At 36.9% G+C, this 17,711-nt stretch overlaps 1 protein-coding gene across 2 annotated transcripts; it reads left to right on the top strand.

Annotated features, from left to right (window-relative positions):
- Nucleotides 1-12,707: 12,707 nt before the first annotated feature.
- LOC102719001 lies at nucleotides 12,708-16,429 on the top strand. 2 transcript variants are annotated; one of them, XM_015834841.2, is made up of 3 exons: nucleotides 12,708-13,021; nucleotides 13,665-13,702; nucleotides 15,904-15,981. In XM_015834841.2, exons 1-3 carry the CDS (start codon nucleotides 12,846-12,848, stop codon nucleotides 15,915-15,917), a joined length of 228 nt encoding a protein of 75 aa, XP_015690327.1. In that variant the 5' UTR covers nucleotides 12,708-12,845; the 3' UTR covers nucleotides 15,918-15,981. The 2 variants fall into 2 exon arrangements, with proteins under 2 accessions (XP_015690327.1, XP_006650269.1); XM_006650206.3 differs by lacking the exon at nucleotides 13,665-13,702 and adding an exon at nucleotides 16,151-16,429 and having other exon boundaries at nucleotides 12,722-13,021; nucleotides 15,904-15,980.
- Nucleotides 16,430-17,711: the final 1,282 nt, after the last annotated feature.

The following is a 17,711-nucleotide window of genomic DNA, read 5'->3' as shown; positions in this document are numbered from 1 at the left end:
AGGGTGTAGTGATGGATGTAAATGTAATGGTGTGGTGATAGGAGGGGATGGCTGATCGAAGAGAGAAGGCGAAAGATGTTTGGGGATTATATGCATGGGCATGCCAAGAAGCAAGGGAGAGTGTAGCTTAATTATACTTTCTCCATACCTAAATGTTTAGCGTCGTTGACTTTTTTATATACGTTTAATCATTCGTCTTATTTAAATTTTTTTAAAAATATGTAAAGTTATATATATGCATAAAAGTATACTTAACAATAAATAAAATGATATAAAAATAATTAGTAATTATGTTATTTTTTAATAAGATGAATGGTCAAATGTGCACTAAAATGTCAACGGCCTCGATGGAAGTATTATATTTGTGCCATGGCCATTCATGATGCGACTTTTTTTTTTTTGACTTGGCCCCTAAAAGGCGGCAGAAAAAAAAGGAAGGGCAGGATCGATGCAATCGAGAGAGATGTTTGGGTATGCTACAGCAACCTCGGTTGCTGCCGTTGCTGCTACCTTTTTATTTTTATCTCCTCTTCCCGGCACCGGAGATGCATGACTCATGATCATTTTGTCCCAAATTCCAGGACTAGCCGGCATGGCATAGTTATAGTGGTACTTCATATTCATATACATGCTGCATGCCCTCCTATTCTGGGTCTGGGTGAGCAAATATTCAGATGAAAAGATCAGATCAAGACAGATCGATGTTAAATAGTCCATGCATAATAAATATAAGACGTTGGACGTCTTATAAAAAAAATTAGGAGAAAGTACAACCTAAAGCGTCCCAACAGATCATTCAAATTTTATAGTCCATATTGCTACTTAGATGACCATCTAAAATTGGTCATCTGAAGTATATTCTTTATTCATATCAGTTATCACTGCAACAAAACATCTATACTATATCATGTATATATATTTTATTAATATTTTACAAATATATCCTCCTATATTATTATTGATCTCTTCTTTTAGATTAGATGTTAGAGATACAGAGGGGAGAGAGCATCCATATTTAAACTTTCTCCTGCTTCTATTTTTTAGTGATGAGATAGACTATCTATCTGTTGAAGCAATATTTTTTCATAATCCTTTATTTTTACGATAGATGATGGGATAAAGTATCCATTAGGAATGTCACAAATAATTTCAAATTGGTATGATTTTATTTTAAACAAACGTGATCTTTAGCAGTAGTTCCCATGTGAAAATTATATTATCCTATATATACCGTTCGTCATCACAAAAATGGTTTCTATATTATTCTCCAGCTACTAGAGTTCTCTAATATGCTACTCCCCTGTTTCATATTATAATACTTTATAAAATTATTTTGATTAATCAATATATATGTTTTATATATGTGTCTAGATTCATTAGCATTCTATTAAATCTAGACAATGCCAAAAACTTTTATAATGTGAAATAGAGAGAATATTCAATCATGCTTGCTTGTACGTATATAATTAAACTATCATATTATCAGCGTGTTGCAATGAGAATTTAATTAAAAGAATATTATTGGCCTGGTATTATCGGTTGGTTAGTGCATAAATTTGTTACTAACCCCACGATTATTTTTTATTTCAACCAAAAGCAGAGCTGGTGAGAATAGTTAACATAAATAAATAAAAAGTTAGAAAATTGATGGTGAGCGGAAAGCAGACTCACCGCTTCCGTACTGCCACCATTACTTTTTTTTTAGCGTAGATTATCATCCAAACTATTGCGATAGTTTCTCTATTGGAAATTTGAAATCTTTTAAGCTAGTCTCAATACATGTTTCATGGGATGTCCTGTATATTAAATAGGGTGTCATATTAACAAAATTAATGACTTGACAAAGTCACTAAATGAGAGAGTTTTATGAGATGAGAGCGAAGTTTTATCCCCATAAAACTTATTTGGCTCGGTTATCTAATTTACACAGTCTTGGTAACTATATCATCAAAGTATTGAGACTGGCCTAAGTATCTGTCTTTATGTAGTCAACCACGTCTTTATGTAGTCAACCACCTCAATGTCATCCGCCGGCAAAGTCAAGCAATAAATTAGCATACTTGCTTTAGCGTCCTCTTTTTCCTCAGAAGTCATAAATGTTTAAATTAATAAAACAAATAACTAGATGCAAGAGTAGATAGTCAGAGTAACGGCATTCCCAATCCAATAACTAGGATGGTGTCCATAACATTAAATAAGTTGTTATCTACGATAAAAGATGATGTGGCAAGTGAATAAATGAGAAAATAGAATGAAACCATGTCTTACATGATATATGGTTTCTACGTTATATTCAAGATATCATGTGAGATAAGTAGTATTAAATTAAAGTATAGAATAGTGGTATTTATATTGGAAGAATAATGTCTAGTACTAGTTTCTTGATGATGATGTGGAGTTTATGAAAACTACATAGTATTATGGGTTGGGAATACCCTAAAATAATGTACTAGCAGCCTACCTTAATATATTAATAAGACTATTTAGTTCCCAAAAACTTTTTTCAAAAACATTACATCGAATCTTTGATACCTAAATGAAGCATTAACTGTACATGAACATTAAAACTAATAATTACACAGTTATAGAAAATCGTGAGACGAATCTTTTGAGTCTAATTAGTAAGTACGTGATTAGTCATAAGTGCTATAGTAACCAGCATGTGCTAATGACGGATTAATTAGACTCAAAGATTGATCTCGCGGTTTCCATGCGGAATCTGAAATTTGTTTTATGATTAGACTACGTTTAATACTTCAAATATGTGTCCAAAAATTTAATGCGATGGTTTTTGCAAAAAAAATTTGCAAACTAAACAAGGCCTAAGAAACAATTGTGATTTTTACCATGTTTTGAAGTCTACCTATCAATTAGACCTTATTTTTCTTAAGTTTGCTTATTCGACACTGCTTTTCATAAAGAGAAAATCTAAAAAATGTCATTGACAAATATTAAGTCTAAGAAATACCATTGAAATACGAGTTCTAAGAAATATCATCGTACAAATGAATTTGTCCGAGAAATATCATTGACGTTAAGTTTCGATTCATTTTTTAACGTTAAATGTATTTGTTCATACTATAACACTTAACGGAAAAAGTTAACGGAACCCTATCAGCGATGATATTTTTTAGACAAATTCATTTATATGATAGTATTTCTTAGAATTAAGTGTTTCCCAAATAACATTTGTTAGATTTTCTGTTTCATTGATGTATCCACCGTTTGATACTCCACCGTGAAGTCACGTGAACGGTATTAATACCAGCGATAGAATAGCGAACATTTGTGCTCTAACTTATCTGACCATGCTCATGGTATGCATAAAGCGTATGAGAAAAAAATTGATAGATTTATGATAAGTTTGAAAAATATCACAATATGCCAAATTTATCACAAATATCAAAATTTTCATTCAACATTTTATATACATAAAGTGCACGATCGAGTTGACCAAATAAATAAAACCTTTAATAGGGACAAATAAGGACATTTTAGAGTATAACACCAATAACTTGGCTAAATGAAATATTCGCTTTGTTTCATATTATAAGACCTTCTGATCTTGTCTAGATTTATTTATGTGCTACTAAATCTATACACATGTTTCAAAACATATATATTATTATATAGATAAATATAAATAATCTTATAATATAAAACGAAAGAAGTAGGGACTGGTAGGGTCCAAAATTTGTGCCAAAACATAGGGTTGGTTGGTTCAGGGGTCGTTTAGATCAGACTAAACTTTTTAGCCTCGTATCATATCGGATGTTTAGACACTAATTTAAAGTATTAAACATGGACTAATAATAAATCTAATTTCATAAATGAGTGGTAATCCACAAGATGAATTTTTTAAGCCTAATTAATCCATAATTAGAGCATGTTTACTGTAACATCACATAGGCTAATCATGGATTAATTAGGCTCAATAGATTTGTCTCGTGAATTAGTCCAAGATTATGGATATATTTTATTAGTAATCTATATTTACTATTTATAATAAACGTCTAAACATTCGATAAGACAAAAGACTAAAAATAAATCATTTATACCAAACACCGCCTTAGCAGCTGGGCTTGCCTGCCTGGATATGAATTGAATTGGGTGCCGTGCATCCATGATGAGCATGATAAAGAGAGGTGGTTGGCTTAATTGCTGCATGCATGCCTGCATGGTGCCATGCCGGCCGGTGGTTGGGTGTCTCTCTCCTCCATCCTTCATGCACTACACGCGCAGAGATCTATCGATCCATCGAGCTTCTTGCACCACAGCACTTTTGAGTCTTTGACCTCATGCAAAATCAGTCATAATGTTTAGTTTCATTACATGATTTTTAAAACAACTTGATAAAACGATGCATTAAACAATTACTTATGGTATAATGTTTCATTATACCATTCCAAAGCTAAATAAAACATTTAATTATTGCTGAAAGTTTGATTGAATGCATAGAGTGTTTGATTGCATGAAACGCCTCAAATCCCTCGATGCAAGTTTCACTGCGTTACCAAGGGCTTGTAATGGAGCTCAAAGGTTTCATAGTCATGAAACTAATTCACTTTCTCTTCTCATAGTTTCATTCAAATATTCTATTTGTTAATGTGTCACCTAATTAATGTGTATGACACCTCCATAAAACTTTCAATGAGACTGACCTAATAGCAGTGTATAAGTTGACTAAATAGTGATGTGTAAGAGAGAGATAAGAAGCGGGTTGTAAGCTTATAGCCAACTCGGATACAAGAATTAAGAAACTCTGTGAAAGAGACGTGTGGGTTCTGCATTAATGATAAATAGTTAATTACTATATAGGTGGGCTGAGAAAAGACTACAAAGAGTCTTATAGCCATCTTGTTGGCTATATTAGTAGTCTTGCTCTTACTCTCACTCTCTCGTACACAATCATCTCAGCTTTTCACTTCTCTTATACTTACGAGAGAATTTAAATTTAAATTTAGACTTGATGCTAAGAAATTTTTCATCATAGTTTTTTTTCAGCTTTAGTTTTTATATCGCTAAAAACACATATATTTATATAACTATATTATATATAAATTATTTTTCATTTACAAATATGTTGCTCCAATTATATATATATATATATAACCGTTCTTTCAACAAATTATTTTTTTATTTGTTAATATGTTTTTTACTTCGAAAACCAAATGATCATCCACAAAGCCAAAGCGCATGCTGCTGCTGCGGCCATTATAATGGCGTCGGTGGGGGGTTGCAATAACTAGGTACCTGGGTCCGGGCGGGCGGGGTGCAGGCGTGTCCCGCGCGCCTGCAGCGGTCAGGCAGGGCAGGGGTGCGTATGGTATGTACTAGTAGATATTGATGGCACCATTGATTCCCCTGGGATTCGTCTGCCACAAATTAATCGATCTCTAGGCCTCTCTCTTCTTGGTGCTCGATCGCATCTGCCCGCCAAGCCATCTGGTTAATTAAGAGCAAGTTCAATGTTATAGCCTACCACTGGCTTTAATTATTCTACAGTTAATCTAATAGCTAATTTATACAATAATTGTCTACAAAATATTAATATATGGTCCCATATATCATACACACATGATGTCTTGGAGCTCGTGTACAGCTATCTATAAATTAATAGCTTACTTTCTTCTCTCTCCCCTCTTATCTTTTTAAAATATGTTTATAGCTGACTTAATAGTCTATACTATTGTACCTGCTCTAAGATGTGGGTTTGTTGGAGTTCTACAGCTTCCTCTCGCCTGCCCTTTCTCGAGAATGGATGCATGAGATCAATCGATATAAAAGCAAGGCTAATAATAATATAGTCAGCAAGTTAGCGATAAGAATTCTTGTTGTCCTTCTCTCAGTCCATCCATATAGCAGTTAGGTATTTATAATTAATATATGGTCCACCGGTTTCTCTCAGATTTTCTTGCAGCTTCTTGTGACAGAGTAGCTAGGGCATGCGCAATGTATCATGCCCAACTCGGTATTAGAGTGGGCCCAGTGAATAGACTTCAGCAGCTCTTAAACGACACCACAATGTTGTGGCGTGAGGAGGAGAAATAAGATAGGTACATAAAAAAATGATTAGGTTATTTGCTATATGCAATAAGAAACATCATGTCATCTCACTTGTGTCAGAAGCACTGTAAAAATTATATATTTTTTTTGCTTGATGCCGGTAGTAACACTATAACCTAGTAGTAGTAACTTGCAACTCTCACAGTGTATGCTACCAGGTAGCAAGGATTTTTTTATTGCTTACTACCTATTTTTTACCATATTGTGGATGCCTTAAGCTTATAGCTCGCTTCTCCTCTCTCTCCTCCTATCTCTCTTCCATCTCAACATTTAGCTAACTTATTGCCTGCTATTATACTTGCTCTAAATAAATTCCCTCCAAACGCAAATACTAGTGCTCTCCGTCCAAAGGATTCACTAGGAAACAAAATACTTTTTATTAAAGGAGCAAACTATAATAAAAAGATATGTAAATAAATTTGTAGGATGTGTCTGGCATTCTAAAATAGGAAGCTTTATTGTCTTGTATTAGTTGTTGGTTTATGGAACAAACTGACACCCTCGTCTTTTTCTTTTGCTTAAGTTTATAAGCCAAATTTTAAATTTTTGAATTTAAATTTAGAGTTGATTTTGTAGTTTTTTCATCGATGTTTATTTTCAAGCCTTGGCTTTTAGATTGCTAAGAATACGTATACAAAAGTTTTATTCATAAATTATATTTCATTTGCAAATATGTCGTTTGGCAACTACCCACTAATACAGAACACCATATCCGTCACAGGTCAATACCCTTATTGGTAATGAGTATTGGTTCCATTACAAACAAAAGAGTTACTGATATAAAAAGTCATTGGTAACGGGTAAACCTCCGTGACGGAAATGATATATCCGTAATGGGTCATGATTACGAACCATTACAGAAATGATATATCCGTAACGGGTCCTGATTACGAACCATTATGGAAATGGTATATCTGTAACAAGTTATAATTATGAACCGTTACGTAAATACACTCAAAATACAAAAAATAGTTCCGATTTTAGGTAAGTAGCATTCTTAGAACCATGTTGCACCATCTATTTATCATATATAAGTGACCTCCCCCTCTACAAACACACACTCTAACCATTTCGTCTACGAAGCTCTTTTGATTGCTTCTTTCATTTTATTCTTTTGACTATTGATTTTTAAATCATATAATGCATATTTAAGTCTCAATATGATCTTAAATTAAAAAGTTCTCAACTACAAAGTTGGAGTTCTCAATGAGATCTACAGTTTTCATATATGAATCTTCTTCAATCGAGGTCATTTAAAAATTTTAACTATTCGTTTTTAAAATTTACTCAAATAATTATAACGTATATTTGGCCAACAAAAAAATTTCAAATGAAAATATAGTCAATTATAAGTTGTAGATAAACTCAAAATCTATGACTTTGATATAGAGCATATCTTCATCCGATGTAATTTGAAATATTCAAAAATATCATGTATTTCAAATATATCCAATCAATGAGAAATTCAAATCTAGACATGTAAACAATGTCAAATGAAAAATATTACAAAGTCGTAAACCTATCCGAGATCTACGCTTTCTCTATAGAGCACATATCTATTTGACATTGTTTTCTAAATCCAAAACTTAGATTTTCAAAATAGATCTAATATTTTGTAACACATATTTTAGCATATAAACAATCTCAAATGAAAATAATGTCAATTACAAAGTTGTAGATCTTATCAAAATCTACAACTTTTTTATTAGGCATATCTCCATCCGGAACAATTTTAAAAATATTTTTTAAATGGGTATTTTCTTATCCGTAACGGGTCGTAACTATCAACCGATATGGTTAGTTTCCGTAATGGGCCATAATTATGATCCGTTATAGATAAGGTTAGTTATCCGTAACGGTTCGTCCTACAATACCCGTTACCGATATGTTCTTATCCGTAACGGTCCATAATTAAGACCCGTTACAGATAAGGTTAGTTATCCGTAACGGTTCATCCTACAACACCTGTAACCGATACGTTCTCATCCGTAACGGGTCGTGGTTTTATCCCGTTACCGATCATCCGTAACGGTCCATAAGTACAACCCGTGACAGATAAACTTATATCCATAACGGGTCATTCCTAGCGGACATATTCTAAACGGGTTGCATTTTAAGCCGTTATGGATAAGTTATCCGTAACGGAACGTATTTCTTGAAGAGAATGAACCGTTGCCGATAGAGTGTTCCGTACTAGCGACCCCTGGATTCTACAAAATTAAAAATTCATTGCTTTCTTGGTGCAAATAAGGATGGCAAATTCCCCCGCAAGGCCCCCCTTGCAGGGACCCACCAGTAGGGGGTGAGGACAGGTGACAATTCCACCCCACGAGGAGTCGGGGCTAAGGCCTTGCATTTTGGCTGGGAAGGGCATCCACCCGCGGGGCCCCTGGGGGTATACTACCCCTAAAATTGCAGCCCATGGAAGGACCGGCTCAAAATGCCTAAGTTGATGAAATATTGCGATATATAAGCAAAAACTAGCCCTAACTTATCCTTTCCTAGGACCCCCACCGTCCCCACGCAGGCACACATAGGCATCACACTTCTCTGACTCTGGATCTCACATTCTCGCCACTTCGCCGATCACCTCTCTCTCGTTGCTCTCATCTCTCTTCGCTTATCGCATGTCGGCAGTTGTCCTCTCCCCTCCAGCCTCCCTTCCTCTTCAGTGTCCCCTCTCCCTCTAGCGGTGCGCAAAGCGGCACACGAGGTGGTGTCAGCGCCGCGAGGGAGCAGCTCACAGGCATGGGGGGAGCAGGGTGCGACAGGGCATTGAGAGGTATATCACCATTTCTCTATCTATATTTCTGTGTTGTTTAATTTATTTTGTAATTTTACATTCTGATGACATAGAACATTAGAACAAGATTATTTTCGTACTGAATTTTTTAGGCTAGTCAAGTATTCATGCTAATTTTGATAATGTGTCAATTCTGTTCCATGTTTGTTCTTGCTGAATTGATGATTGTCTTGTATCGTGTTGATTGAATGGATAGGCTACTCAATGCAGTGCCACGGAGAGGTCAGGGATGGGGCGTGATTTGCCCCTCATCTCCATTGGGGTCGGGGTCAGGGCCAGGTGGATAAGTCGGGGGTCAAGGACGAGGCCGTTCTAGCCTAGCCTGATCCCAACCTGCCTTGTTGCCAACCCTACTACAAACATACTGCACCTGTGTAAGGACTTTATTGTGAGTACATTTAACTGAACTGTAGGATAAAAAGTCTTTACATGGGCTGAAGTGCGAGTGTGTCAAGAAACCTTGATCCAACTGTTATCTCTTTGAGAAACTCTACGGAACAGCATGTCGTTTGGGCAGATCAATTATCAAGACATCTTATTCTTCTCCGGCGCTTCCTCCTCGCCCACACCCCCCGCACCCACGTCATGCGCTCCTTCGCTGTCAACACTGGCTATTCTCCAAACTGCTCCCTTCCGCTAGCTTCGCCCTATGTGTTGCCTCACATCGTGATGCAAATGGTACCCAATGTTAGATTAATTGGCTAAAGGCCCATTTAATCCCATTAAAGTACATAGGCCATATTTAATGTTAAAAGGATCAATACAACCTTGGTTTTTAATATGTAGGGATGCCAACTTAAATAGGGTTTTATGAGTGAGCACCCGTTGAGCGGTTGAGAGGGTGGTGGGACGGCCACACGGGCATGCACCAAGCCGAGCTAGGCATGGGCATGGCTTGGCTTGTCGTTTCCGAACGTTATCCTTCTCAATAAAAGGCCTAGCCGACAAACGCATGTTACAGGATAATCACAAGTGAAATCAATTCGATTGACTCAGGTGCTCGTTATGGGAGTAACGGACGGAGAATCAATTATTGATTTAATCCTCTTGAAAACCTCTATCTCACGCATATCTTCTCATACCCGGTATCAAGCACCATCCATCCTGCACAACTCAATATTCCATACTTCCTTCCCTACAATCCTCGACCTTCTGTAATTATCTTGTGCGTGCTCGCCTGAGTATCTGTATGGGTAGGCAGGCGATAAGTTTTTTGGGGCGCATTCTTGAATGCGACTAGTCACATCCTTCGTTGTGTTGTGCATCAATTTCTTCCTCTACTAGATCGCCATGTCCACTGGCGAAGGCAATGGCGGCGACAACGGTGGAGGAGATGGCAACTGGGAATGACTTCACCAATGGAGGTAACAACACCAACAATATATCTTCTAGCTCGGGAGCATATTCTGATATTCATTTTACTCACCCTAGTGTTAAACATTTTACTAGCAGATGTTGTTCCTGTTCATGTTTAGCACTACTACTAGATCACTTTGTTTAGATGTCATACTTAGTATCTTGTATTTTGGATTAAAATATACTGAATAATGATTAGATATGTAATATGGTATCATCTGGTACCAGACGATACCAACTGGTATCATATACTTCATAACTTACCTCGTTCAGACGTGATCCTGTCCTCTAGTCAGCATGTATCACTTTTCCTAGAAATATAAATTGTACTCATAGAAGATTGTGGACTTCACGAAGAAGTGTTATCTACACCAAACTAGCCTCGAAAGCTGGCACAAAGATGGCAACATAATTATAAATCAATAAAACTTGCACAAAGCAGCCACCAGTAAATAATGTTCATAGACCCTTGAGCATCGTTCACCATTCATGTTCAGGATTTTCTTACACTGTCATTCCCAAACAGCCAAGAACTGTATATGCGTCATTCTTAATTTATGTCCTTTCTCACCGCTGTCAAACTTAAAGATCACTACGCAAACAACTGAAAACTCGTTAGCACGTCAATGCAAAAACATCACCGTGTTAGCTCTGAGGAAATGTGTAAGGTGAGACTTGTACCTTATATTTATAGTAGTTTCCCAAATCTTCAAAAAAGAAAAACTAATCAGTAGCTGAGCTGCTGCTCTTAATGATGTTACAGTATGAAGTTCACTGAAAGGGAAAAAGGAGTAAATTCATTCTAACACTTTTTGCAAGCAGAAAGGAGCTAAAGAACTGAAAATATACTCTGCCTTATCATTGTTATCATTGGTGATTTGAATGACTTGATACCCTGAATATGTACAGTTAGTTTCAAACTATTTCCTTAATTCAAATGGAATTCAAGTAAGATATATTCAGCACGAAGCTTCAGAGTTCATTTGAATTTATTTTTTTTTCAGATAAAGACATTAAGTTCTAGGTCATATAAGATGATGATACAGACATACAGTTCAATTCTAATAAATTTGGCCCGGTACATTTCCATTCACCTCTACGGTGTTATCTTTTTTTAGATAATATTCCCTACGTTCCACGTTATAAGACTTTCTAAGTAGAATCATATATGTGGTGCTCCCTCCATTCTAAAATATAAGACGCAACCAATTTACTCATATGTTCTAAAATATAAGACGCATATTAATTATATTGTTACATACATTGGTAAAACAATAAACTAAAGTAAAAATAGGTAGCATGCATTGGCTGGTTTGTACTAAGTAAATGTATGATTAAATGTTTCTTGGTATTTATATATACAAGGTGGTTATGCCTTATATTTTAGAACGGAGGGAGTAATAAATTTGGACATATATATAAAATATATACATTGATACATGGATGAATCTAGTCAAACTCAAAAAAAAATCAATCAACCAAATCTTTTAGCGAAAAATAAAAAAAAAACCCTAAAATTAATGGACTAAAGTGTTGATATGAATTCCCCTGCAACCACTGGTCTGACTGCTCAAGAACAAGGAACACAACTTAATGATGGACCAACTTAATTGATCAACATGTGTTTATAAAGTGCATAGAAAACACTCTCTCAAGCACTAATTTTTCTGTCTTCAATTCCACTATGAATTTCTTCGCATTCAATCAAAATCCTCAGAAAATGGAATCGTAGTAATTCAGCCATATCCACACGGCCTACGTTGGCCCATCAGCGTTAAGTGCTCTCTCAATGGAATAAGTTCACATCAAGTCCCTCAACTTAACGTCGAGTCTGTCTGAGATCCTTTAACCTTAAAACCAGATATGTGTATCCCTAAACTTATGTAAACCGTTTAAAAAAAAGGTTTCAGCGGTATCAACTCAAATTTTGTCTGTTTTGCTGATATGGCACATGATTGGTCCCACATATCAGTTTTTTTTATATATAAAAACAATTCCAACTGTCTTTTATACGGAGCTCTCCTCTCTCTCTTCTTCCTGCTGGAGCGCAGAGCACGGGCGACGGCTGACGCGGGCGGCAGGGCTGGCGTGGCCGGCGATGACGCGCGGGCGGCTGGCACGGGCGAGTAGCAAAGCCGTGCTGGTACAGTGGTGTGCGTCGGCCGGCACGGTTGGAGGGCGCCAGGGCGGACCACACGAGTGGAGGCCCACGCGGACCGGCATCGCCTTCGCCGCTAGGCTCTTCCCTAGCGTATGGGAGAGAACAAATAAAAAAACTGACGTGTGAGACCAATCAGATGCCAACTCAGCAAAACCAGTCAAAAAACAAGCAATACTGCTAAGTGACATTTTTTATACAAGTTAAAAGTGCACATTTCTGATATTTCGATTAAGAGACAAAAAAAAAACGGACTAGCCAAAGTTTAGACACTTGAATGGACTTCTTCCTCTCAAATCTCAATCGGCCCAAGCCCGTAGACTAGGTCCACGGGTCCATAAGATATCTCATATACTAGTCTCATCCAATACCGGAGAGACCCCGTCATCCCCTTCCCGGAGCCGCCGCCGCCGCAGGCCGGAGGAGAAGACGAGCCGAGGCATACCGGCGAGGAGGAGGAGGATGGGCGAGTTCGACGACTACTGGGCGCGGGCCTACAGGGGGGACTCCGGGGTGCCGCACTCCGACCCGCAGCGGCTCGTCACCACCTGGACCGGCGCCTTCGCCCTCGGCGCCGCCGCCTGCGTCCACCACCACGCCTCCGCCCTCGCCTCCAACATCAAGTCCCTCCCCCACTAGTAACCCTCTTCCGCCCGCCCGCTCCGCTCCTTAGATTCCTCTCCATTTTCATCTTGTTTGGATTGCAGTGTGCGCGTAGGTTAGGTGCTACGGGAGCATGTTTCCGATAATTCCCTTTTTGCGCGCTCGCTGTTTGGTCCTCGTCGTGGATGCATTTATATTGTTTCTAGATATCTGTTCAGTTTGTTATATTTGTACTGGGAGTAGATTATCTGTGCTATCCCTTACTCGATAGCAAAACCATTCATTCAAGACAACGATTTCCCCCCTGAAAGTTGTTCTTCAGCCAATGAATGAAGTATGAACAACAAATTCATACTATCGTTTATCTTTTGAACTACCTTCTCTTTTGGCATCGTGTGTACTATATCGTGTGTATGCGAGGCCAGTATGTAGCTTACGTTACGGTTTGCTTTGCCTAACCATTGCCACTAATTCATTTTCCTGTCCTATTGTCAATGTCAACAGTATATTTCATCCTTATTAGATGGAATATTACATTTTCAAAATGTTGGGTATGGTTGATGCTTTTAAAATAAACTTTCTGTAAATATTAAATGGAAAAGTATGATATTTCATTTGGTAAATTCGTTCCCAAGCATGTTCTTGCTATGTAATCTAATTTTTTGCTACCTAATGTAGTGAAATGGACCCAGGAAATACTCCCCCCACCTCACAATGTAAGATTTTTGTAACCTTGCCTAGATTCATATGGATGTTAATTCACCTAGCTATATATACAAACCATATACATTGATCAATCTATGAATCTAGATCTAGACAAGACTAAAAAGTCTTACAATCTGAAACGGAGGGAGTATGTCATTATTAGATGCACTGCACTTTTTGGCAGCACAGATGCAACTATTTAGTTGACTCCAACCATATGAAATTTTAATCCAAATGTAAAAGTGCACCGCATCAATCTAAGCATTTGATCAAAAAATAGAAAATATGGCCATTTTTCGCAAAATCAGATGATATTAAAGAGCTACTATTTTTTTATGTGGAATATTTATTTTTAAAATGTTTTGGAAAACACTGTACATCTAATGCATAAATCATATTGATATAGCTAACAAATGGGAAGAAAAATGGGAAATTATACTTAGATATATACTCAGTCATTATTATTTATTAATAAATTACTAACGCAGATTACGTAACTTGCTTGGTGTGCTAGTTGCTTGCGGAGGACCATTGTAGTTACAGGTGTACGCAAAGCGTAGAATTGAGATCATGGGTATAAATATGGCAATCTATACCCCTGCTTCCTGTTTTACTCCATTGTATGTCTTCAAATTTCGTTGACCAAGAAAAGTTGAAGCTACAATTGTTATTTGAATAACTCCTATTATTACTAACCAAGAGGAACATAGATAACGAGCATGAGGTAACAATTCCATATTTATCTGAGTCAGTCCTTAAACACAATGAAAACCTATGAGCAAAACAATGCTAAAATCAATATGCATGTAGTAAAATTACCCCAAGAGGACAGCAATAAATGGTTATCAAATATGATAAGGAATATTCTACACAGTTGAGCCATATTGCGAAACTTCCACTTTAATTGATGACACTTATTCCTCCTTTGCCTCTTTAAACTACTAATAAAAAAAATGGTCATCTATTGTGTTCATAAGTCGATGGTATAAAATTTGGCAATTATACTTTGGAGCTAAAATATGAAATTACAGAAATTCTGAAGAAAACAATAAAGTTCTCTCCAGTACATTAATAATTAAAACAGGGGTTCAGAACCAAAACTGCATAGAAAACCAGTGATTTTCACAGCAATGTGGAAGGTGTCAGTGTGAAGGCTAGTTATCAAAAGTCAAAACTGTTAATTTATACTACTGTGGGACCATAGAGAGAGATAGGAGAGGAGGGGGTAGGGTTCTGTTAGTGGGTGACAATTATATGGTTATATAGCATGTTCTTGTTTCCAGGATTCAGGTCTTGCTGAGCTTGGGGCTACGTAGGTTACTGTATGATTTGTATAACTGTGTAACCCGTTTTGTTCTGTTGGACCTCAATTTTCTAATGGAAAGAGTAAGAACTACGATAGATGGCCCTAATGTAAATTCGTGCTGAATTAAAGATGCATCAGAAAGGAAAGCAATCAAGTTAATGTGGGTCAAGCAACATAGTGCATTTGAATGAATAAGGTTGAATTGAGAGTTATAATCACTGGAATCTCTTAATTGCCAAATATCTACCCACAATAGATAAACTATGAAGCTCCTGCAAAACTCTTTTATTGACTAAGCTACTGTGGACATATATAGACAGATAGAGCCATTATAAAATGTTGTGTGCGTATGTTTTTTGGTGAGGTATTGTATGTGATACACTGTTTTAAAAGTAAATAAAATACTACCAGTTGATCAATATACTGATGAAAGCATCCATCTTTGCGTTGAAGTTTATGACTTCTTATAGTTTGATCATTATGTTTCACTGTTGTTAATTGAGTAATGCTTGAGCTAAAGTACATTTTTACATTGTCAACAATGGTAATCATAACAATTGTGGAATTCAATTGGAAGTCAGTGACATAACCAGGGTTGACATTTCTTTTCTATGGATAATAATGTGAATCGATTGGCTAAGGCCGTATTCTTTGCCCGTCGTTCCAACCTATATTCTTTCGTTTTCCACGTGCGTGCTTACCGAACTACTAAACCATGTTTTTTTTGCACAGATGTTTTTTGGCACAGATGTTTTTGTTTTCCTATCAAGCATGCGAGCATATGTTAATGTGTGGAGGCCTGCTCTCTGTGCATGCATATGTGCTCATATTTCTTTGAACAGTTGGTTCACCATGCAATTTCAAGTTGGTTTGACTTATACCCTGTCTATTAACTATTTATATCAGCTGGCAAGACATGACAATGATGCTCGACCAAAAGCGCTGGAAGAAGATTCTTGAGAAGAAGCAACAACAAGCTTAAGGTGAGTGCTATCTTACAAGATCAATTGAAGTTCATCTGCTTCTGTTGAGATTTTTAGTTCACAAGGTGCTTGCGCGGTTGTAATTTTCAAGTAGTGAAACTGGTGAGATGATGATCATTGATGCCAATTTTCAACATCATTATAACTTGTTTTATAACTCCTTTTTACAGGAACTGTTACAGCTGTAAAATTCCAATGGATGGTAGTTCGTTCTACTTGGTTTTCTTCTGTAGCTTTGGAACATCACATATAGTTTCAACGCACAACTTCTTGTGTTGATTTGTTACCACCTCCCCGCTAAGATTTTCGTAGTGTTGGACGTGTTCTGAGTTTTCACAGGCATCGTGATTTTTCAATGATAAGCAAAACAAGTGTATCTGCAACTTGTGATGGAGTTCCTCTCGCTATATTGCCATTAGTTCTATAAAGTTGGGGTTTATCTTGCGTCCTGTTTATTTTGGGTTTATGTTTTTAATAACTTGGGCCTACAAGGGCTTTTTGTAGATGATTTGCATATGCAATTAGGCCCGCCTAGCCCACGAGGAAACTCAACACTCCTTTTGCAACTCCTGACTTGTGGATTTTTGTTATATATTCTTTTACTAAAAGAATAACAAAATGAGTTTTTTGTTTTAAAAATAGCAAAACTAGACCCTAATGCCCAGCTAGTGGGCGATACATATAAAATGCCCATTAACTGAGTGATATATATAGATATCTATAAAATACTCATTAGCTAGTGATATATATAAAATGCCTTCTAGCTGGTCAATATATGTGACATTCCAATATGCATGGGTGCCCATGGGACCGATGATTGCAGATGGTCTCCTTAACGCCCTAGCGTTGAGCGTTTTATTCAATTTTCGGTAGCCGACTATAAAATCGTCTCTCGGTGCACTCACGAGCAGGAACATTTGTAGAGGTGTCTCCGGATCCGTTTAAATCATCCAATAGGTGGGTGTTAAGGGGAGTAGGCATTAAGGGAACTGCCTGCAAATGTGGCGAGCACTATTTACCATGTCAGATATATTAGGCCTATTTGGAGAGCTTTAGAATCTGAGAAGTAATTGCTTGGTAGCTAACTTTTGAGAATCTAGAAAAGCTCCTAAATGCAGCTTTTAGATTCTTAGTTTATTTTTCCAGAATCTGTAACTACAGATTCGATACAGCTTCTGACAGAAGCAGCTTTTGAGATAGCTTTTGAGAATCTAGAAAAGCTCCTAAATGCAGCTTTTGGATTCTTAGTTTATTTTTCTAGAATCTGTAACTACAGATTCGATACAGCTTCTGACAGAAGCAGCTTTTGAGAGAAGCTCTCCAAACAGACCCATTGTTTGTTTAGAAAAAAATCCGTGCCTTGTGCGATTAGTTGGACTAAGAAGCCCAACATCCAAAATGGGCTGATGCTGATGTATAATGCGTGGTCCATTACCATTACACATCAAACCTTTCTATTTTGGGACGTGGATATATGAACGAAAAGCTTGAACAAGGATATGGAATACTCGCTATCGCCCAGTTACATCGTAGAGTAAGTTGAGCACTTTTTGTACGGGAGTTCATCCAGTACCCCAATTTGGTTGGCACCATCATTAAAAACTCGGAGTTACAAATACCATCATATACATCATTGTTCCAGATATCATTTCGGATACAACTCGTGTATATCCACAATGATATTCTTTAAAAAAAAATTAAATCTTCCCCATTTTCAGTTCAACATACATT

The sequence above is a fragment of the Oryza brachyantha genome, chromosome 3, assembly GCF_000231095.2.
Source record: "Oryza brachyantha chromosome 3, ObraRS2, whole genome shotgun sequence".
In the NCBI taxonomy this organism is placed as follows: Eukaryota; Viridiplantae; Streptophyta; class Magnoliopsida; order Poales; family Poaceae; genus Oryza; species Oryza brachyantha.
This window is presented reverse-complemented; position numbering and strand designations above follow the sequence as displayed.